This window comes from Trichomycterus rosablanca, chromosome 17 (assembly GCF_030014385.1).
Source record: "Trichomycterus rosablanca isolate fTriRos1 chromosome 17, fTriRos1.hap1, whole genome shotgun sequence".
In the NCBI taxonomy this organism is placed as follows: Eukaryota; Metazoa; Chordata; class Actinopteri; order Siluriformes; family Trichomycteridae; genus Trichomycterus; species Trichomycterus rosablanca.
The window spans coordinates 27,354,575-27,377,797 of NC_086004.1; the positions used below are offsets into that span (position 1 = coordinate 27,354,575).

At 39.0% G+C, this 23,223-nt stretch overlaps 2 protein-coding genes across 3 annotated transcripts; both read left to right on the forward strand.

The window, feature by feature from the left end:
• The first annotated feature begins 1,771 nt into the window (after positions 1-1,771).
• afmid (arylformamidase) lies at positions 1,772-8,684 on the forward strand. The gene is made up of 11 exons (XM_063012822.1): positions 1,772-1,844; positions 3,524-3,614; positions 4,478-4,582; positions 4,863-4,911; positions 5,708-5,793; positions 5,921-5,993; positions 6,093-6,190; positions 6,350-6,428; positions 6,915-7,050; positions 7,165-7,269; positions 7,382-8,684. The coding sequence occupies exons 1-11, from the start codon at positions 1,815-1,817 to the stop codon at positions 7,409-7,411; spliced, it is 882 nt and encodes a 293-aa protein (XP_062868892.1). The 5' UTR covers positions 1,772-1,814; the 3' UTR covers positions 7,412-8,684.
• Positions 8,685-9,949: 1,265 nt separating this feature from the next.
• On the forward strand, positions 9,950-22,899 carry cant1b (calcium activated nucleotidase 1b). Of its 2 annotated transcripts, none has more exons than XM_063013199.1 (4): positions 9,950-10,102; positions 17,880-18,539; positions 19,829-20,032; positions 21,483-22,899. In XM_063013199.1, exons 2-4 carry the CDS (start codon positions 17,900-17,902, stop codon positions 21,851-21,853), a joined length of 1,215 nt encoding a protein of 404 aa, XP_062869269.1. In that variant the 5' UTR covers positions 9,950-10,102; positions 17,880-17,899; the 3' UTR covers positions 21,854-22,899. The 2 variants fall into 2 exon arrangements, with proteins under 2 accessions (XP_062869269.1, XP_062869270.1); XM_063013200.1 differs by having other exon boundaries at positions 9,950-10,098.
• The last annotated feature ends 324 nt before the right edge of the window (positions 22,900-23,223 follow it).

A 23,223-nucleotide genomic window follows, 5' to 3' on the forward strand; every position in this document is an offset into this window, starting at 1 on the left:
TTAAAGTAGAAATATTATGAGAATAAAGTTGAAATATTATGAGATTAAAATCGAAATATTATGACAATAAAGTCTAAATGATTACGAGATTAAAGTCGAAATATTATGAGAATAAAGTCAAAATATTATGAGAATAAAGTCAAAATATTATGAGAATAAAGTCAAAATGATTATGAGAATAAAGTGGAAATATTATGAAAATAAAGTCGAAATATTATGGCCAAAGACTGTGCAGCCGTCGTAGGCTTGTCAGTTTTAATCTCGTAATTATTTCGACTTTAATCTCGTAATATTTTGACTTTATCCTCATAATATTTTTTCTTTAATTTCGAAATCTAAACTTATACGACTTTATTCTCAAAATCAAAACGTGAAAACAAAATTTCTTTAAAGTGGCCCTAATACGCCGTAGTAGCATCCCGTTTCTTTAGTGTCTTGTCTTTTATTTTCATTGATGCCTGGTTTATCTGCACTGTGAAGAACAGAAAGAAAACAAGGACGCAGAAATGCTAAACGTATTTGTTAAATAAAACGTCCTCGTTTACCAAAGCCTCTTTTGTGTAACGTCACATAAGACATCTACCTTTTACCTTCTGGATTGTTCAGAGCGCATTTAGAGAAATGAGAGGTCTTCAAAAATGTTACCCTACATATTAGACAACAGCAGAGGACCACATTTACAGCATTTAGCAGACGCCTTTATCCAAAGCGACTTATATTACAGTTACAGTATCTGAGCAACTAAGGGTTAAGGGCCTTGCTCAAGGGCCCAACAGTAGCAACCTAGCAGTGGTGGGGAACCAGCAACCTCTGGATTACTAGTCCTGTGCCTTAACCACTAGGCTACGGCTTGCCACATCAGATTACACTCCTTACTGCCTAAAACAGAAATCTACAGTGGGCTACAGTGGGCACAGGTTTACTGAACATCCAAACTAAATAGTTAGAGATTGGTAAACACCGCCTGGTTGGATAAAACTTGATTTCTGCTGAAACCGATGAGGAGTGCTCCCCTGTTGTTGTATCCAATATGTCTTAGGGTTCATAATAAGCATTTTTGCTCACCAAGGATGTAAAGAAGGATTATTTGAGTTACCATTATCTTCTGTCAGCTCAAACCAGTCTGACATTCACAAACCGGCCTTTCATCCACAAGGCATGTTTGTTTATTATGTACACCATTCTGTGTGGACTTGAAAATACAAGACGATCATCCCGTTCTGAAATACTTAAACTACATAATCTAGCATCAGTGACCATGCCATGGTCAAAGTTACAGATTTCTGTTTTGTTAAGTTCGTAGCTCATGTCTGTATGATTTTATGTACTCAACAGCTGCCAAATGGCTGGCACATGTAATGAGGCCAGTGATAGCTCAGTGGTTAAGGTACTGGACTAGTAAACAGAAGGTTGACGGTTCAAGCCTCACCACCACTAAGTTGCCACTGTTGGGCCCCTGAGCAAGGCCCTTAACCCTCAATTGCTTAAAATTGTGTTCAGTCATAATTGTAAGTCGCTTTGGATTAAAGCGTCTGCTAAATGTCCTGAGACAAGAGCCATCTTCTTTAATCCTTAAAACTGACTAAAATGAAAAACCATCACTACATTTATATTACTTGAAGTTGTAATAACATTATGTATTGTGCAAATATTGAATCTTTCTAGACATTTTAAAAGCTTCATTCAGTGAAAACGTAACCATGTTCAGCCAGTGTGAGGGGGGTAAAGTGTTTTATTGGCTGTGCTTCATTTGTTGTAGCTCAGTCTGGTTCAAAGGTCTTATTCAAATTGTTGTGTGACGCAGCTCTACTATAATGTCCCAGTGGAAACAAATGAACAAAGATGTAAGTATTTAATGCTTTTCTTTTTTAAATACATAATTGTTAAATTAAGTCTGATTTAGTTTCTGTTTGGGTTCTTTTTGACGTTACAAGGATAGTAGGGCATGCGCAGACATGGGGAGCTGGAGATGACCGAGCACTTGCTCCTACCTTTCCTCCTTGTGTTTACATAGTTCTCTTAAAAAAGTCTGTTTCTTGCCAAAGAACACATCGGTACTATGAACTGCAATTAAACTATGCCAACTAATGAAAAATTATTTTGTTTATGGTAGTAATTAATGTTGGACTGTCGGTAGATTTAAAAGTCGATCAAAAAGCAAGGAGTCGATTCTTCATTTCCTGTATGAAACCGACTCAGATTCAGATTCGCAAGGGGTGTAGAAGTTTTAAAACTTTAAGGCGTGACCTCTTAACTCCAAAACCATTATGACTGACTATAGCTGGTGATTTCTTTGTGTCCACATAAATGTGACTAGTTTAACTGGTCTTGATAGAAAAGTACAAGGAACAGTGGTCTTCTGCCAGGGTTACCTTATGCATAAAGAAGATGTGTCTGCATTGTTAATTGCAATCTAAGTCACTCCAAAAGCAATGCTTTTATAAATTAGAGCTTATTCCTGATTTGAACAATAGTTCTTGTTTTTACAATGTATCATACACTGCAGATAATGTTTTATCTGTATTATATTGGTCAAGCCCATTGCCTAGTGGTTATGGTACTAACCTAGTAATTAGAAAATCACTGGTTTAAACCCCACCACTGCCAGGTTGCTGCAGTTGGGCCCTTGAGCAAGGCCCTTAACCCGCAATTGCTTAGACTGTATACTGTAACTGTAATGTAAGTCGCTTTGGATTAAGGCATCTGCTAAATGCCAAAAAAACTGAAATAAAAACTAAAAGTAAAAGTTTTTAAATTTTAAAGTGCATAATTGCTAAAAGTATAGCAGCAAAACTAAGCATCAAGAATTACAAGATGGTTAAAGTGACAAGTGACAGTTGTGTTCAGTATATGTTGTGTGTATAGTGTTTATAAAAGTGTTTAATATTTATATAAGGTTGTCAGGATATATAATGTTTATATTTACATTTTCAGCATTTAGCAGACGCCTTTATCCAAAGCGACTTACATTACAGTTACAGTATACAGTCTGAGCAATTAAGGGTTAAGGGCCTTGCTCAAGGGCCCAACAGCAGCAACCTGGTGGGGCTTGAACCAGCAACCTTCTGATTACTAGTCCAGTGCCTTAACCACTAGACTACAGCTTATGTAAGGTGCAGTTAGTATATGGGGGTGGAACAGTGGTATCCGGATAGACTAAAGTCCCCCTAGTGTGTGTGTTTTTTTTTTTTTCACTTTAGTCCAGTAAATCAGACCCTGAACAGGTTAAAACAGACAATGAATGAATGAATACATTGGGGGGGACAACAACTGGCGATGCCACTAAACCGAAAGAGTCGTTTTGAAGGCGAAGGAGTCGACTCTGACTCTCTAGTCACTCACTGAAAAGAGTCAGGATGACGACTGCGCCTGTGTAACCAGTGAATAATATTTGACTGCATTTGCTAGTAGCCAATCAAAGCACAGGAGGCGGAATTGTTCAAATACGGGTGGGAAAAATACCAGCTCGGTGGATCTTGCTTGAACGTGATCGATGCATGGCTGACAGTGCAGTGTTTGACAGGAGCTGGAGAGGCAGTATTCACCCAGCCACTGGTCCCACAGGATGGCCGCCGATGACGTGATTAAAGCCCATGTGGCTGCTTTAAAATCAGGTTGGTGGATTGACTAATTCAACCTATAGATTCCCTACAGTTCTGTATTACTCGATCTCTATCCAGATCTGTGACTGTCAAATCATTACACAATTCTACACTAAACACCAGGGCAGAGCTTGTTTAGCTTCTCTCCCAGCCTGGATAAGCTGGTTTTGGGCTGATCAAGTTTAAACCAGCCTGGCATGCATCCAAACCACCTCTAAAACCACCAAACAAGACCTGCCTGAACATCTAGAACCAGTCTGACCAATTTGTTGACTGCGGTTGTGTTTTCATTACCACTGCTGGTTTAAACAGACTGGGGATTAAAGGAAAAGTTCATATGGTATGGCCTTCTCAGTCACCAGATCTGAGTCCAAATGAACACCTATGGGACATTTTGGACATTCCTGTTAGATCATGCTCCAAAGACTTGTACATTTGATGATAACATACATTCCGACTTGGCTTGTGGGTGTCCAACATATTACTTAGACACTTTGCTGTTGTTGTTGCTTTTCCTTAAATTAATTGCAAGAAGGTCCTGGGTTCGATCCCCAGGTGGGGCGGTCAGGGTCCTTTCTGTGTGGAGTTTGCATGTTCTCCCCGTGTCTGCGTGGGTTTACTCCGGGTGCTCCGGTTTCCTCCCACAGTCCAAAGACGTGCAAGTGAGGTGAATTGAAGATACTAAATTGTCCATGACTGTGTTTGATATAACCTTGTGAACTGATGAAACATGATGAAGTGTAATGAGTAACTACCGTTTCCTGTCAAGAATGTAAACAAATGTGTAAAACATGATGTTAAAATCCTAGTAAACAAACAAACCTTAAATTAATTTGTCAGTTGAGAACATGGAATGGATTATTGTGTGTGGTCAGGTACAGAAAAGGCTCGGGCTGTCGCACTGACACTTCTTGATGTCCCATATGGAGAGAGTGAGGAGGAAAAACTAGATGTTTATCTGCCTGACATCTCCTCCCCAGGTAAGCTGATGTCAAGGAAATGTATATTAAAACTAGAACCTTGACCCTGAAGTACACCCTTATCCCAAAAGCTAAGGTTGTAATGAAATGACATTATTAGCAAGTACTGTATAGCTCTCACTCTTCTTTGACGTTTGAGTCACTTTGCTTGTTAATATTTCTGTAAGCTTTATAAGATGTCAGTCTGTAAAGAAGGATTTTGCTTGTTTAATAAATTACAAGACAAATCAGAAAGGGCATGTGTGATAACTGCTTAGTTAATGTCTTTCATGTGTTTTAGATGTGCCTCTGGTTATCTATTTCCATGGTGGTTACTGGCAGTTCCTGAGGTATGCACTATATTCTTTGTGAAACAGAACCAGCTTGACCAACAAATGTACTGACTTTCAAATCTATTAGGAACATCTACTTGCAGCACACGACTATTATTCATTTCATCAGCTACACTTATATAGGAGCACTTTCAGGGTATACGTTGACTAAAAGTATTCAGCTTCTAACAGTTTTTTTTCATAAGAATGATTATTACACCCTGAAATTTGTGTAAAAGTAATACCAAGACCAATAAAATACTGGTTCAATACTTGGTTGAGCCACCTGGTTGCAGCTAGTACAACCACTAGAGTAGTCTTTTTTTAATTTGTCTTGATGTTTGCACAACCGAAAAATAAAATAAAGTAGCTTTTTTTATCTGTATCTTAAATTTTGTATTAAAATCTGCAGAGAAAATGGCATCATACATAAAACCTACCTGGGGCCAAGTAGACTGTTCCAAATGTCCTAGTAGGAATTCCCAGTTAAGGATGTGTTTTCTTCTCCTTATTTTGTCTCTGAAAGTGGCAGTTAGAAGTTGTTCTGAGTTGTGAGGTTTAGTCAAATGCATTACTATTTTCAGTTTAACAAAAGTGATTTGATTTAATTGCGAATTTTTGGATAAGATTATATGCTGTAACTAGGTAAATAACCAACACTAAACTATGTCCATGGACAATGCATCCCATGGGGAATTGCATGATTCTTACCTAGAAAAGAGAAACAACATGAATTATCCTCTTGTATACATATTATAGAGGTGTATAGTTTGGAAACTTTCTCTTATGTAACAGCACATACTTTATCCTACAGCAAGGAGGAGTCAGGTTTCATGGCTGTCCCGTTAGTCCAGAAAGGGGTTGTGGTGGTCGCCGTCGATTACAGCATCGCACCCAAAGGTACATCTGGCTTCATAGAAATGGAAATGTTGAATGCCTGTTTTTAATGCTAAATATAACAAGCAAACCCAGAACAAAAATCACAACTACTTCTTTTAGTTCTTCTTGTTCCCTTCTCTCTTTATAGGTAACATGGACCTGATGGTATCGCAGGTACGCAGAAGTGTGGTGGCTGTTATTCAGCAGTATTCACATATCAGGTCTGTGCTCGTGTTTTTGTGGGCTTGTCTTTGGCACCAATGTTGTTTTTCATGATTTATTTTTTTCCTCTTATTTTTTTTTTTACTGTTTTTGAACAGTGGGCTGTACCTGTGTGGCCATTCTGCAGGTGCACACCTGGCTGCCATGGTTCTCTCTACTGATTGGTCAGAATACGGCATAATACCTCAAATTAAAGGTGCGTTTGTGTTTGATTGTTAATAGTTGATAACACTGAAAACAGTTTAAAGTTTCACAAAAATTAAATAATTAATAACATTGAAAGTGATGAGAAAAGACATTCACAGTGAAGGCATGTAGTGCTTCTGTCTATATCTGTTTTTTCTCTGTGTTTTAGGAGCATTCCTGGTTAGCGGCATTTATGACCTTCTGCCCATTCTGTCCACCTATGTGAACGATCCACTGAAGATGACAGAGTATGAGAATTCATATGATTTTTTTATACACTTTAATACTATATGCAGTTTCAGTGTCCATGATTCTATATATACAAATATTAGGCAGGCAGGTACTAATCTGATGACGAACAGGTACTGCTATTGTTTTGCAATAAGAATAAATTCATGAATACAATGTTAATAACAATGACACACTTGTTCACTTTAAATTATATTGTTAATTTTTCTAATTTTTCAACACTACATTTAAAAACATTTCTATATTTTTTGTATAATATATATTTTGACTATTTTGTTGTTTTTGTAATTACTGTAATTACTTTAGCTGAGCAGTCACAAAAGCATTTCACTGCCAGTTGTAGTGTGTATGACTATGTATGTGACAAATAAACCTTGATTTGATTTGATTTGAATAAAGGAATTCAATATTGCATTGAACTGTGTATTTGCTGTGATTAACATACTGCATGTGTGGAGTTTTCTAACCACTTTATTTGGCTGTAGGGAGGTGGCAATAAGGAACAGCCCCAGTAAGTTAGTGTACCAGCTAAAGGACTCTTCATCAGCCTGTGACATCGTTGTGGCAGTGGCACAGAACGATTCTCCCGAATTCAGAAAGCAATCAGAAGAATATTTCAAAGTAAGCTAAATGCCAGACATTCAAAAATCGCAAATCCTTATTAAATTGTTGAAACATATGTATGGTTTAGTCTACAGTTGTATAAATAAAACTCACGTCCAACATGTTTTGCAGTCTTTGGAAGCTGCTGGATTGAAAGTTACATATGAAGACGTCCCCAAAACAGATCATTTTAACATCATAGAGCAGCTTGTTGATGAAAACTACCACCTTACACAGGTAAACCAATGTATGATCATACAATCCAATTAAATGTAATAAACTATGAACAGAATATGTATTGTTACTTTAATGCTTTGTAATCAGTAATCACGTAATTCCTCCCTCTTAGCTCCTGCTAAAGATGATGGGTAAAAGCTGAGAGGAGTAACAGATCATCTAAGGATTTGCAGTTCTGCTTTCTCACAGCTGGTCTCACACCACAAAATCAATTGTTTGTTTTTAACCTTCTTGACAAATCAATGATCAATGACAAATTGTTAACCTACCAAAGGAATTATTTTGGTACAAACACATTAGTATTAGTATTTACACATCAGTGTTAAATCTGTTACACGGTCACGCCAAGGAACAATGATTACATGAGTTTGAGTGTTGTGTAAAATCTTCAGTTTGATACAGCTTTAATTAATATCACTGAATTAACGCCAATTAACAATTTTAATTGTTGCACTAGTTTTATTTTGGTTATTTGCACTGAGTGGGTTCTTGCACTTCACATTTTATTTATTTCCACTGATGTGCTTCTTCGGACTCTGCACAACTGCATAATATAATGTTAACACTTTCTGCAGATAATTTTAAATTGCAACGTCTTACTTAAATATAATTTAGATCACATAAATAGGTGGATAAATCCTCACTAGAGCTTTTACTGATTAGAGTTTATTATTCCCACCTATTGAGATTTGCACAAGCCTAATCTCACTAATACTTCTAAGAAAAGATTTTCATACAGGCTTATCTGCCCAGTGTTGTCTTAACACTAGAAGTAGTTGATCAGGCAAGATACATCCGGTTTTGGCTGTTTGCTTTTTTACTTTTACACTGAAGCTGGATCAGGTTCATAAAGCTTACAAGTAAAAAGAAGTTTATAGCTACCAGGATATGGCTTACTGACGTTTATTAGTAATAGAAAAACAGATTTTTTCTTCATATGTGAATGTGCAATCTATATGTCTTGTGTTTAAAAACTACCAAACAGTCTGATTCCTGATTCCTTTCCTATTTTACAGCAAACCACAGCACTGAACTACCATATCGTTCCTCATGTGTTGCCCATCAATGGACACATTATGTACCAAAACAAGGGTCCCTGTATCCCTGCCCTTATATGTGATACAGACGTCAGCCGTCAAATGTAAACTAATAAATAGTTGTGTGGTGTTCAGCACAGATCAAAATGTTTTTGTTTTTAAGCTTTTCCTCATAATGACATTTTGTAACAAATTTTGCTAACCTAATCATAGCATAAGCATGTTGTAATATACAGAATGTCCTGGATTAGACACATTTATTTAACAATGTTTAAGGTTGTTTCCGTTGCTTTACTTAAAGCTCCCATGCTTCATCACTGTAACTACAATAACTGTAACTCTGAATTACACAATAAATGTGGTAGCTTTCACTGTTAATGCCTTTGGTCTAATTTTTCAAGCAGTATTATAGCTAAAATAAAATGCACACTTGTTCCTGCTTTTCAAGTATGACGGCTTTAATTCTCTAAAGTTCTCCTATGTTAGGTTAGTGTTAGTGATGTAGGAGGAATTTGTTATGCCAGTCTTGAAATTGTTAGTGATTATAATTGACTAAAGCTAATTACTACATTGTGCCCATAACATTTACTGCACCTATAAGACTATGTATGTAACACTATACTGGGGAAATTTAGAAGCTTAATATACAATGTAGAATGAAGGTCACTGGGAGCTCTTACTAAACAGCTTGAGGTACCAAGATCATCTGTACAAACAATTGACGTTTACCTTTTCTAAAAGGAATGTTGGCAGAAAATTCTAACAATGAGTTACATTATGCAGCTGTATATGTTGTTAGAAGGCAAATTTGCAGGATTTCCTGTCTGTCACTTCACCCAGCTGATGCACGCCTGTTTAAATTAGGCAAGAATTCAAATACAAGTTTAACACTGCAAACTTTAAATGCCAAACAACACCCTCCCTAATGGGTGTAGTCAAACTGGTACTACTGATATGAAGACAATAAAATCACCAGCTTTAAACCTGGTCTATTATATGCGTTTGGGTTAAGTAAAAAAAACCAGAACATTTCATTTTTGGCACAGGATTTTCTCACTTATAATCTGGGAATAGAACATCTCTTCAGCACTTATGTTAAAATTGAACATTGCAGCATTGCAATTATCCACAGTAGCTCTTCTGTTGGTCTGTACTAGACACCATAGCCTTCATATCCTGTAGCATCAATGAGTCTTGGCCGTCCATTTACCTGTTGACGGTTTGTGGCTTGTCCATCCACTGACCACTGTCTGTGGGAACTCAAGACAGCTGCCTGTATGCACTTCTTGTACTACAAGCAACTACCATCAGCCCAACATTTAATATTGGCTGGAATATTTTTGGATGGAGGTCCTAATGTTATGGCTTAGTGTTTAAGTAGAAGAAGGTATTGAGTTTTAGTCACGATTTCATTTCTATTCAGCCCAACCCTGCTTAGAGAACACCAAAAGGTGAATGAATTGTTCCTTGTATAGAGAGAAGGGTGTGGTTTCGGACTTACAGTATGTCCAACACTGCCAGGCATGTAACGACTTATCAACTGACCAATCAACGAGCTGGCTGAGCATAAACCAGCCAATTATAGCTGAGGAGGCGGGACTTTCAGGAATACGGGTGGGGTATATAGTGGGAACCGGTTTGTAGGCACAGTAGCAACGTTATAGGGCTGCAGGGAAGGGGGGAAAGGCCTGGCTGTCGCAGGCTTGTGTTGAAGATGGAGCGCAGATAGTCCTTTCACATTCTGCTACAAAACCGGCATCAAAACAACTACACAATTAAGGACAGTCGGGCTGTAAGTAAGTATTTAAATGTTTTTGTTTATCGTTTGAATTATGTCGGAATACTAACGTTAGCTAGGGTCCATACTAGTACTGTTAGTACCTAAATACAGTCTGAGTGATATAGATTGGGTTAAACTTTACATAACTACACTTTAACAAATCTAAATAATTAAAAGTCGCAAGAATAAGTCTCAATTCGCAACGTAAAACTTAAAAACACAACATTTATAACAGTATAACATCGACTCCAGGCAGCATACTAACATACTAAGTAGTACGTATCGGCTAATCAATAAGTCGTCTGTGGGAGCCATGGTAACTAATACTAGCGTACTGTTTAGTACGTTAGTACGCAGTTTTATTTACCTCGAATAGACACTAAAAGAAGAAGGATTTTATTGTTAAATATACACCTATTATACACAGTATAGTTAAATTAATTTCTTAACACATTCCAGCTTGTTTGGAAGTTGGGGTTAAGAGATTAAGAGCCTTGTTTAAGGGCCCAACAGTGACTCCTTGACTGCACCCAGAGCCCCAAGCTCTGAGCCACCACTGCATTAGTGGTACTAGTTAGTTAATTAGTCATTAGTGATAATCTGTTAACTTAGACTGTAAATTAGATATTTAATTACACTAATTCATGGGACTGTTGTCAGCATTTTAGAAAGCTTTGCAGCAGTGAAAGTTTGTGCCACAGTGACAACATCTATATGATTTGACATCATATTTTACATCATTTATATGTTCTCATTTGTGTTAATGTTTTTCTCATTCGTAACTTCAGTCTGCTGTTAACCATTGTGCTTTTGGGTGACTTATAAATTTTATAATAATAACAGTGTTATAATCAATATTTTACCTGGGTCATGCATGTCTCTAAAAACCTACAAACCCCATTTGCTTTAAAATTTAAAGAATTTGTTAAATGCAGTAACAACAAGGATTCATTCATTTTGTTGAACATTTATTTACCTGACAAAAGTACAAAGAAATTCATTTAGGACTTGAGAGAACTAATTGTTGCAGCTTTGGCAAGTGGAATTTTTGCCCCTTCTTGCCTGATATAAGACTTCAGTTGTGCATTGTAGTCTGATTCTTCTTTTGATAATGTACCATTATATACCAAACCTGAACTGCAGGCATGCCACACAAGCACACACACTGAAATAACGTGGATCGTTACAGACTGTGCAGCCTTATTAATAAGCATATTAATACAGATTATACTTTCTCTTAATTGGATAATTAAATAATTGAAATATTTTGGTCGGATGGATTTATTTTAGTATTCCTTGGCTTGTTTTCTGATGTGTATATCATGTTTCATTCATATAATATTTGAAGACTGTTTGTCAGTTTGACTGTACCTGAACAATGATCCAGTTAATGATACATACAGTGTATCACAATAGTGAGTACACCCCTCACATTTCTGTAAATATTTCATTATATCTTTTCATGGGACAACACTATAGAAATGAAACTTGGATATAACTTAGAGTAGTCAGTGTACAGCTTGTATAGCAGTGTAGATTTACTGTCTTCTGAAAATAACTCAACACACAGCCATTAATGTCTAAATAGCTGGCAACATAAGTGAGTACACCCCACAGTGAACATGTCCAAATTGTGCCCAAATGTGTCGTTGTCCCTCCCTGGTGTCATGTGTCAAGGTCCCAGGTGTAAATGGGGAGCAGGGCTGTTAAATTTGGTGTTTTGGGTACAATTCTCTCATACTGGCCACTGGATATTCAACATGGCACCTCATGGCAAAGAACTCTCTGAGGATGTGAAAAATAGAATTGTTGCTCTCCACAAAGATGGCCTGGGCTATAAGAAGATTGCTAACACCCTGAAACTGAGCTACAGCATGGTGGCCAAGGTCATACAGCGGTTTTCCAGGACAGGTTCCACTCGGAACAGGCTTCGCCAGGGTCGACCAAAGAAGTTGAGTCCACGTGTTCGGCGTCATATCCAGAGGTTGGCTTTAAAAAATAGACACATGAGTGCTGCCAGCATTGCTGCAGAGGTTGAAGACGTGGGAGGTTAGCCTGTCAGTGCTCAGACCATACGCCGCACACTGCATCAACTCGGTCTGCATGGTCGTCATCCCAGAAGGAAGCTGACGCACAAAAAAAGCCAGCAAACAGTTTGCTGAAGACAAGCAGTCCAAGAACATGGATTACTGGAATGCCCTGTGGTCTGACGAGACCAAGAAAAACTTGTTTGGCTCAGATGGTGTCCAGCATGTGTGGCGGCGCCCTGGTGAGAAGTACCAAGACAACTGTATCTTGCCTACAGTCAAGCATGGTGGTGGTAGCATCATGGTCTTGGGCTGCATGAGTGTTGCTGGCACTGGGGAGCTGCAGTTCATTGAGGGAAACATGAATTCCAACATGTACTGTGACATTCTGAAACAGAGCATGATCCCCTCCCTTCGAAAACTGAAAAAATCCCTTTTTCCAACAGGATAACGACCCCAAACACAACCTCCAAGATGACAACTGCCTTGCTGAGGAAGCTGAAGGTAAAGGTGATGGACTAAACCCAATTGAGCACCTGTGGCGCATCCTCAAGTGGAAGGTGGAGGAGTTCAAGGTGTCTAACATCCACCAGCTCCGTAATGTCATCATGGAGGAGTGGAAGAGGATTCCAGTAGCAACCTGTGCAGCTCTGGTGAATTCCATGCCCAGTAGGGTTAGGGCAGTGCTGGATAATAATGGTGGTCACACAAAATATTGACACTTTGGGCACAATTTGGACATGTTCACTGTGGGGTGTACTCACTTATGTTGCCAGCCATTTAGACATTAATGGCTGTGTGTTGAGTTATTTTCAGAAGACAGTAAATCTACACTGCTATACAAGCTGTACACTGACTACTCTAAGTTATATCCAAGTTTCATGTCTATAGTGTTGTCCCATGAAAAGATATAATAAAATATTTGCAGAAATGTGAGGGGTGTACTCACTTTTGTGATACACTGTACTTTGGTTAGCATTAGCTTCAGATTCATTCTGTTAACATTAGGGATGTAACGATGCACCACAAGACAGTTAAAAATCGGTGCCCATGTACCACGATTCAAATCGGTTATTCATTTAAGATGAATCGATATTCACTTTAAACAGCAGAGTTGGTTGATGACACTTCACAGAGTTGCCAGGTAGGGGGTTTTCCAGCCAAATTTATTCATGAGGATACTTTCTTTATTTGTATTATTCATTTATTTATATAATGTTGGATTTGTTTTAAATTTCATTTCAGTTTTCTTTACACAATAAGCATTGTTTGGCATAGTTTGTACCTACCTCAGAAATAAAAGGGCATTCATTATTAAGATAAATAAAATGTGCAAATACAGTTTTATTTTTTTAAAGAGAAATAATAGGAAACTATTAAATAAATAAAAAGGAAACTTTGTCATAATTTGTTTTCAATTTCATTTTGTTTAAAAAAAATTGGGGAAAAATTGTATCGTGAACCCAGTATCGTGAATCATATTGCATCGAGTGTATCGTTACATCCCCAGTTAACATAGATTTACGACAGATTTGACAAACATCTTTTGTACGTTTTAAAGCTGATTTTGTAATCCATATACACTACTCATCGTAAAATAAATGGATTTTGAAACATTTTATTTTTATTTTTAAGATGCAATAGGTTAGTAATTGTAAAGCCGTGTATGATATATTGTTATGGATTAACAAATCTTGAAATTACTAATAATAATGTGGTTTAAATAAACCATTCGGGTTCTGAAAAAGAACTTGTAATAAGATTTCATTTTAAGTAAACCCTATGAAATTGACCTTTGGAAATTAGTGAACGTTAATGATTATGTGTAGATTTGTTGTAAGAGTGCAGGAGCTAACCAAAAGTAAAAGCACAGTCTCAGACAAGCAAAGTGAATATTCAAATCAGCCCGGAGTCTTGTAAAATGCCTGACAGTGGAACAAGCGCTTCTCTTTTTAAGCTAATCAATAATCCATGTAGCAGGTAAAAGTTCAGAACTTATCGAAGTCAGTGTTCAGCGTTACAGAGGCTCGGCTGTGCTTGTAGAGCCGGCATGAGAGGAGTAAAGAGCGTAGGAAAGAGAGAAATCAGGAGAACTTCATTCCGTAGAGATAGCAACAGTGTCCCGAATGGGCGGCAGGAAAAATCAAAGGAGAGCAAGAGAAAGGAAACAGGGTAAGAGCTGCTGGGTGATGAACACTAAATCTGTAGAAATATATTTATATACAGTGTATCACAAAAGTGAGTACACCCCTCACATTTCTGCAAATATTTTATTATATCTTTTCATGGGACAACACTATAGACATGAAACTTGGATATAACTTAGAGTAGTCAGTGTACAGCTTGTATAGCAGTGTAGATTTACTGTCTTCTGAAAATAACTCAACACACAGCCATTAATGTCTAAATGGCTGGCAACATAAGTGAGTACACCCCACAGTGAACATGTCCAAATTGTGCCCAAAGTGTCAATATTTTGTGTGACCACCATTATTATCCAGCACTGCCTTAACCCTCCTGGGCATGGAATTCACCAGAGCTGCACAGGTTGCTACTGGAATCCTCTTCCACTCCTCCATGATGACATCACGGAGCTGGTGGATGTTAGACACCTTGAACTCCTCCACCTTCCACTTGAGGATGCGCCACAGGTGCTCAATTGGGTTTAGTCCATCACCTTTACCTTCAGCTTCCTCAGCAAGGCAGTTGTCATCTTGGAGGTTGTGTTTGGGGTCGTTATCCTGTTGGAAAACTGCCATGAGGCCCAGTTTTCGAAGGGAGGGGATCATGCTCTGTTTCAGAATGTCACAGTACATGTTGGAATTCATGTTTCCCTCAATGAACCGCAGCTCCCCAGTGCCAGCAACACTCATGCAGCCCAAGACCATGATGCTACCACCACCATGCTTGACTGTAGGCAAGATACAGTTGTCTTGGTACTTCTCACCAGGGCGCCGCCACACATGCTGGACACCATCTGAGCCAAACAAGTTTATCTTGGTCTCGTCAGACCACAGGGCATTCCAGTAATCCATGTTCTTGGACTGCTTGTCTTCAGCAAACTGTTTGCGGGCTTTCTTGTGCGTCAGCTTCCTTCTGGGATGACGACCATGCAGACCGAGTTGATGCAGTGTGCGGCGTATGGTCTGAGCACTGACAGGCCGACCTCCCATGTCTTCAACCTCTGCAGCAATGCTGGCAGCACTTATGTGTCTATTTTTTAAAGCCAACCTCTGGATATGACGCCGAACACGTGGACTCGACTTCTTTGGTCGACCCTGGCGAAGCCTGTTCCGAGTGGAACCTGTCCTGGAAAACCGCAGTGTGACCTTGGCCACCATGCTGTAGCTCAGTTTCAGGGTGTTAGCAATCTTCTTATAGCCCAGGCCATCTTTGTGGAGAGCAACAATTCTATTTCTCACATCCTCAGAGAGTTCTTTGCCATGAGGTGCCATGTTGAATATCCAGTGGCCAGTATGAGAGAATTGTACCCAAAACACCAAATTTAACAGCCCTGCTCCCCATTTACACCTGGGACCTTGACACACGACACCAGGGAGGGACAACGACACATTTGGGCACAATTTGGACATGTTCACTGTGGGGTGTACTCACTTATGTTGCCAGCCATTTAGACATTAATGGCTGTGTGTTGAGTTATTTTCAGAAGACAGTAAATCTACACTGCTATACAAGTTGTACACTGACTACTCTAAGTTATATCCAAGTTTCATGTCTATAGTGTTGTCCCATGAAAAGATATAATGAAATATTTGCAGAAATGTGAGGGGTGTACTCACTTTTGTGATACACTGTATATTTGTAATATCACTTCTTTTTAACCTACACTCAAGAAACCATTGAATATTTTTTTAGCTAATCAGCTGTAAATTCAGATTTTCTAGAGCCTTTAAAATAATTTAACATGAAGTATGAAGCTGGCATGTAAATGTTCATTATATGTGGAAATTGCTGGTGTGGGGAGTGACATGAACCTGGAATAATGGCTTTTATTGTTCGCAGTGATTACTTGCGTCGGCTTGCAGTGCCATGGAGCCAGAACACTCGCTCTGTTCTTTTGTAGTAATTTCTGCATGAAACTCCAGCGTTATAAAATAGAGTTTAGTGTCCAGACACCCTCAACAGATTTGGTTCCAGAGGTTAATTTTTCTATTATATTCTATTTATTTTCTCAATAGTTATTTATAAAAAGGATTGAGATAAAAAATGTTATGCAATAAACCAACCAGCTAGGAGGTGAATTATTACGTCATATGTGTCTCAAAGTGAAAATAATGTAGAAAATTTGTTTAGAAAAAAGTATTTTAGTTTCATGAGTGTAGGAACAATACAGTGCAAATGGTAATACATTCAATTCTTACTAATATAAGATGATCTAAGATGCATCGTGTATGAAATGACTCGGCTATAATGAGCCTCACCTTTATCAGTGCTCACATGCATTACACAACCAAAGTCTCAAAGTGTTTCTCACCTTCAGAGGTGTAAAATGCACTTTGTACCACCGGTTAACCTTTCAGTGAATGAACTCTAAGCATGGAAATGAGAGGCCTGATCTAATATATTTGAGACAAATTACAATTGAAGTTTAAAGAGCAGTTGAGGTTTATGGTGTTTAGTTTTCTTTATTATTTTGTACTTGTGCCATGTAAACACGCGTTAAGTAGATGTTTGCTCCCAAGGTACAACACACCACACAACACAACTCGAGGCACTCACCACATGCACAAATTAAACAATGTTGTTTTAAATCAGCTTAATTCAAACGCCAAATAACACAGTTGTGTTAATGTAATATATCCTGTTAATGTGGAAATGATTCATTTGAAACAAATACATTCTTTGTTTACTGGACCTTCATTAAAGGAATGCAGGGTGGCGCAGCGGTAAATCATGCTAGCCCAATATGGCTGAGATTCGTGGTTTAAATCTTAGTGGTGCTGTCGGCCAGTCAGGTGTCTACACAGACACGATTGGCTTTGACTAGGTTGGCGTACAGCCTAGCGATCGGGAGGTATGCGGTTTTCATGACTGCATACAAAATCAGATAAATACCAAGTACATGTGAACATATTTTTTTGGAAGAGGGTGGCTCAGTGGGTAACACTATCGTCTCACAGCAAGAAGGTCCTGGGTTTGATCCCCAGGTGGGGCGGTCCGGGTCCTTTCTGTGTGGTTTGCATGTTCTCCCTATGTCTGTGTGGGTCTATGTCTGTCTGACAGGAAGCTCCGGTGTCCTCCCACAGTCCAAAGACGTGATGAACCTTGTGTAATGAGTAACTACCGTTTCTGTCATGAATGTAACCAAGGAGTGTAAAACATGACGTTAAAATCCTAATAAATAAATACATTTAGTGGCCAAACAAATGTCCATTTTCTGTGTCTAATGGTCATAGTGACAAAAATAAATAAATTAAAATTTCTAAACCAGGTAGCAAATGTGACGCTTAATGAAATGTATTACATTAAGACAGTAAATAATAAACATGAGTGGTCAAAAGCTGCCATGTTTTCAGTTGCAAGCTAAGAGGCCTCAGTCTAAATCTGTTTACTATGATCAGCTTTCCACTTACTTAAGGACGTGGTTGGGTATTTCCACAGCAGGACACCTGATATCCAGAGTGGAACACAAACAACATTACTAAGCAAATGTAGCTTTAGCTTTGTGTATTAAACTCTCTTCATCTTGTTCTTCTCCTTTTTTCCAGTCTCATAAAATTTCCCTTATTCTTTCTTTTACTACAGGTCCATCTGCAGATGACCCAATGTCCTCTACTCGGATCTCCATAAGGGCCCTGCCCTCCTTGGCCTCCATCGGCAGTGCTTCTTCAGACTCTCGCTTTTATTTTAAATGGAGGGTGATCATAGTGGTAGCCATGCTAGCCTTGTGCCTTCTGTTCTACATGCACCAGACAGCAGGAAGCATCACGAACGGACAAATGCAGCAGTTTACTCGTCACCACAGCAGTGACGCTTTCCACTCACGCCGCTTGATTCGGGAAACTGAATCAAAAGTGGTTACTGAGATGCATTACAATTCCACCTACCCCCTGAGCCCGCCGGAACAAACGGCGTACGGCGTTCGCTACCGCATTGCAGTGATTGCAGACTTGGATACAAATTCCCGCAGCACGAAGGACAACACCTGGTTCAGTTACATGCGCCGAGGCTATCTGCTGGTGTCGGACAGTAGGGAAAACGTCGAGGTGGAGTGGGACCCGGACACGTCCGTGCTGGAGAGCCACCTTTCGGAAAAAGGCCGCGGCATGGAGCTCTCTGACCTGGTGGCGTTTAACGGGCATCTGTACAGTGTAGATGATCGTACGGGTGTGGTGTATCGTATTCAGGGCAACAGGGTTGTGCCCTGGGTCATTCTGCCTGATGGAGATGGCACCGTTTCTAAAGGTGAGAGAGGAACACTTATTTTTTTATCTGTATACAGCTAAGAGCGGCATTATCAGTCAACACAAGGTTCTACACCGAGTGAAAATGTTAGTGCTGATTTGATATTTAAAGTCTCAGATTAGACACTGATCCCGATCCAAGAAACTTTCCTACAGAGCTGTTCAAAAAGTCTGAGTCAACTACCACATAAATAAATCATTTTTTATTTCATAATTTATTATTTTTATTTAATTTAAGTTATCTATATTTTTTATGTATTCGATAGTTTTAGTGACCTATAATTAAGCCTTGTATTGAGTGCATAGATGTGAGATAAAATAATAAATTATTACATTTACATTTTTGGCATTTACTGTGACAGTATACAGTCTGAGCAATTGAGGGTTAAGGGCCTTGCTCAAGGGCCCAACAGTGGCAACCTGACAGTAGTGGGGCTTAAACCGGCAACCTTCCCCAGTACCTTAACACTAGGCTACAACTGCTACAAATCATGAATTAAATTAGGTATAAATTTATGAGGAGCATGGTTTAATTCTCAAACACACAGTTCTAAATATCATGGCCAGATTTTTTTCATAAAATCTTAAATAAAATTAGTGTTTAACTCGATCACTGGTGCTGTCTTGGTGGAAAAGATGGCCTTAACCCTTGAGATCAAGCATCATGTGTTAGTAGTTGTAAAGACTTTCAATATTAGTCAGACAAATTATGAATTCTGTAGCTCACTTAGAAACCCAATTAACTGTGAAAAAACATTGGTAAGACAATGTTAGACAAGCAGTACATGTAGTTCTGTGTTTTCATACAGAACAATAAAAAGCTTCCTGTCAACAACCAAAATGTAGATGGTTGTTTCGATAACAGACAATGAACTAAAGCATTTTTGTTTTTCATGCTACCAAAATACATAAACAAGCTGGACTAAGGCCAGGTGATATGATAATATTGGTCATTAAACTGTAGAAATATGACTACCAGAGATTTGACTCAGTTTGTGTTGTTCTAGGTCACTTAATATGTCCTGGAAACTGTCACACAATCAGGCACCAAGCCAAAAATAGTACAGTTGTTTTTTTGTATATAGTACTAGTTTGCTGGTGCTGCGCCATCCCGCACTGTTAATCTTCTGACATGTTGAGGATCAACATGTAAACTAGTACATGTTATGAACACAACATGTGCAGGGTTGATGTACTGTTTGTTGTAAAACTCAAGCACTGACCACCTTAAAAGTGCATTGTTCAAGCGGAATTCTAAAATAATAATCCGACTCTTATCTTTTTACTCAGGTTTTAAGGCAGAATGGCTGGCGGTGAAGGATGAGCACCTGTATGTGGGCGGGCTGGGGAAGGAGTGGACCACCGCCACGGGCGAGTTTGTCAACAACGACCCCCAATGGGTAAAGATCATCGGTTACCGCGGTGATGTGCAGCACGAGAACTGGGTGCCTCACTACAACGGCCTGCGAAATGCAGCAAGCATCAAACCACCAGGTAATAAAGCAAAACGGTATCATGTGACAACTCTAAAATGGGAACAGCTTAGGGACTGAGTTGTGGATGACGTTGTCACCCCCCTGAGTATCGACGTTTATGAATCCCACAGTAATAGAAAAACACGTTAGGTATAAACAACAGGCCGTATCATATTAAACTTACAAAGCAAATTTGTATTTACGTATTTGAGCCAATAAGAAGACACCCCCCCCAGACATAGCCAGTCATATCTGTTTAGACAGCAGACTAGCAGCAGCGACTGGTGTTGCTCGATAAGGACTGCAGCAGGAAACATGCTGTGTAGAAACATGTAAATGTTCAGGAAAATGAGCTAAAAAGCCAAAGTAAACCAGCGAGTCTGTATTCAAAACATGCTGCAGCGCAGTACCTACTGACCTTCTTACAGCTACATACATACAGTCACTATATGAGCTTGTTGGACATTCCATCAAAAACAAATGGTATTAAACTAAAGTGACCTCTATGATCTCTCTGACCTTTTTAGGTATAACAACAATCACTCTTCTGAGAAGGCTTCTCACAAGTATGCCTGTGTAAATTTGTGTCTATTCAGTCAATAGAGCGTTGGTCAGGAAAGCAGTTTTGAATGTGACGGTCATGGATATATTAAAGGTTGGTCTGACTGGAGTTACTGATAGTTCATGTGTTGAATGCTGCAGATACGATCAGCATAAAGACGTTTCCAGAACAGCAAGGGGTGCTTTGTACAAAAGTTTATGTCCTGATATCAGATACCACAGGACTCCTTTAAATGGCTTGTGGAGTCCAGGTCATGTTGGGTCAGAGCTGAGTTTTGAGTTTTGATGGCATATTAATTGTGTGATCTAATGTTTTGACTCATCTGTGTATTTGTTTAAGTGGATATTAAATAAAGTGCAGAGTAAGAACAATTAAGAGGTTCAAAGTTCCTCATCCCTGTTCTAAACACAAGGTTTTTACATTAATGTTTGCCTTTTAGTTCCAGTAAGTTTTATAGGATGTTTATTTACTGTATGTTTACATTTTTTGCATTTAGCAGATGCTCCTATCCTTCCACAGTAAACTGTAGTTTGTGACAACAGTCCAAGGATACAAATCTGCTGAAACCTTGTTAGAACAATTTTTAAAAAAAAGGTGATATAGAAGGTTAGTAAGTACATGTAATTACTCAGCCTAAGTGCTCAGTAAAGAGGCGATGATGGTCTTTAATCGTCTTTTGAAGACAGTGAGAGACTGCGAAGTTCAAACAGACAGGGCAAGTTCGTTCCACCACTTGGGTGCTGGTACAGAAAAGAGCCCTGATTCGTCTCCTAGAGTTCTGGGTGAAGAATCAAGACGGTTGCGTGGTCATTTTCAAAATGAACTGAGGATGGAACGGGAAATGATTTTGTTAATATTTATATTCACAATACTGTTCTTGGCTCTAACCAGTCCTTTTCTTTTTCAGGCTACTTGATCCACGAGTCGGGTGCTTGGAGCGAGCATTTGAAGCGCTGGTTCTTCCTCCCACGCCGCGCCAGCTCCGAGCGCTACGACGAGACGGCCGACGAGCGCCGTGGCACCAACATGCTCCTCAGCTGCCCGCCGGATTTCAGCCATTTCTCAGTGTCCCACACCGGCCCGCTGACCCTGACCCACGGCTTTTCTGCCTTCAGGTTCATACCCAACACCAACGATCGTCTAATCCTGGCACTGAAGTCTGAAGAGGATGCTGGGAAAATTGCCACGTACATCACAGCCTTCACTCTGGACGGTAAAATCCTGCTGCCCGAGACGAAGATAGGAGACGTGAAGTACGAGGGGCTGGAGTTCATCTAGAATTTTAGTCTAGTTTGGTAGGAAATTCAGAACAGTGCAATGTAGTGTATTGAAATGTCATAAAAAGATAATGCAGTATTTATTTCTTTATGAGATTTCTGTCTAGGCATGCTGGGCTGATGGAGACATGCCTGAAACCTGCTGCCATTGTGAGGGAGACCAATGAATGCAAATGTAAATGTTTTAATGTTTTTACGGCCGCTCACAGAGCGTTATGTGCTTGTCTTGTAGTTTCTGAACATGGAACGTGGTCGAGGTCTTTCCTCAACAAGCAGCACTTCTATAGACTCAGGAGTTTTCAGTTAAAATGCACAGTGCTCGGACTCTTCTTAATATGCAGAAAAACAGAAAGGAAAGTTTGTACTTGGAGATGCAAATGTAACGTTTGTCAGTGTGTTTTTATTTTTTATGATTGTTTATTTACATTTGAACAAGATTTTCTTTAACTGATTCACTTAATCATTTAAAGTTAGCAGAAGGAACCCGGCTGCACTCGCACTGCATGATTAAACCCCAAATTTAATTATATTTTTCTCATGTGACCCAGATTTGCCTTTTAAAATCACAGTAAAATCACACAATATATGGCCAAGTATTTGGACGCCAGCCCAACTTTGTTGTTTCAGCCAATCAGATGTGAAGAAAAAATGTGTAAAACTAAAGATGTATTTTGATGGTTTACCTTTTAAACGCTACACCTTACTAGTGTAGTTTTGATTGTTTTCATTATTTTAAACATGACAGACAGCAGGCACCGATTTAATACGTTTAAAAAAAGTTCTGTAATTTTAAAAATAGATATTATAATGTATATTTTTAGTGTTGTAGACCATGGAGATATTACTAGTCTTCTAACTAAATTTGTAAAAACTATTAGATGATATTAAAATGTTATAGATATAAAACTTTAAACCTAACTAAGAACACGACGCGGGTTCATACACACTGTTGCCCTGTTGGCATTATTTATTTATGAGATGCAAATCATTTATCAATATAAAGCCAACTTCTGTTGCATCTAAATAAAAAAAGAAAATATGTTTAAACAGTTTAACAGTGTATTTTTATTGATGGTGCTTTTTTGTTTTACAGAAAAGTTTTCACGAAGGCCCTGGGTTCGATCCCCAGGCGGGGCGGTCCGGAGTTTGCATGTTCTCCCCGTGTCTGCGTGGGTTTCCTCCGGGTGCTCCAATGTCCTCCCACAGTCCAAAAACATGCAGTCAGGTTAACTGGAGACACTGAATTGCCCTATAGGTGAATGAGTGCGTGTATGTGTGTGTGTGTCTGCCCTGTGATGGACTGGCGCCCCGTCCGGAGTGTTACTGTGTGCCTTGCACCCATTGCAAAGCTGGGATGGGCTCCAGCGACCA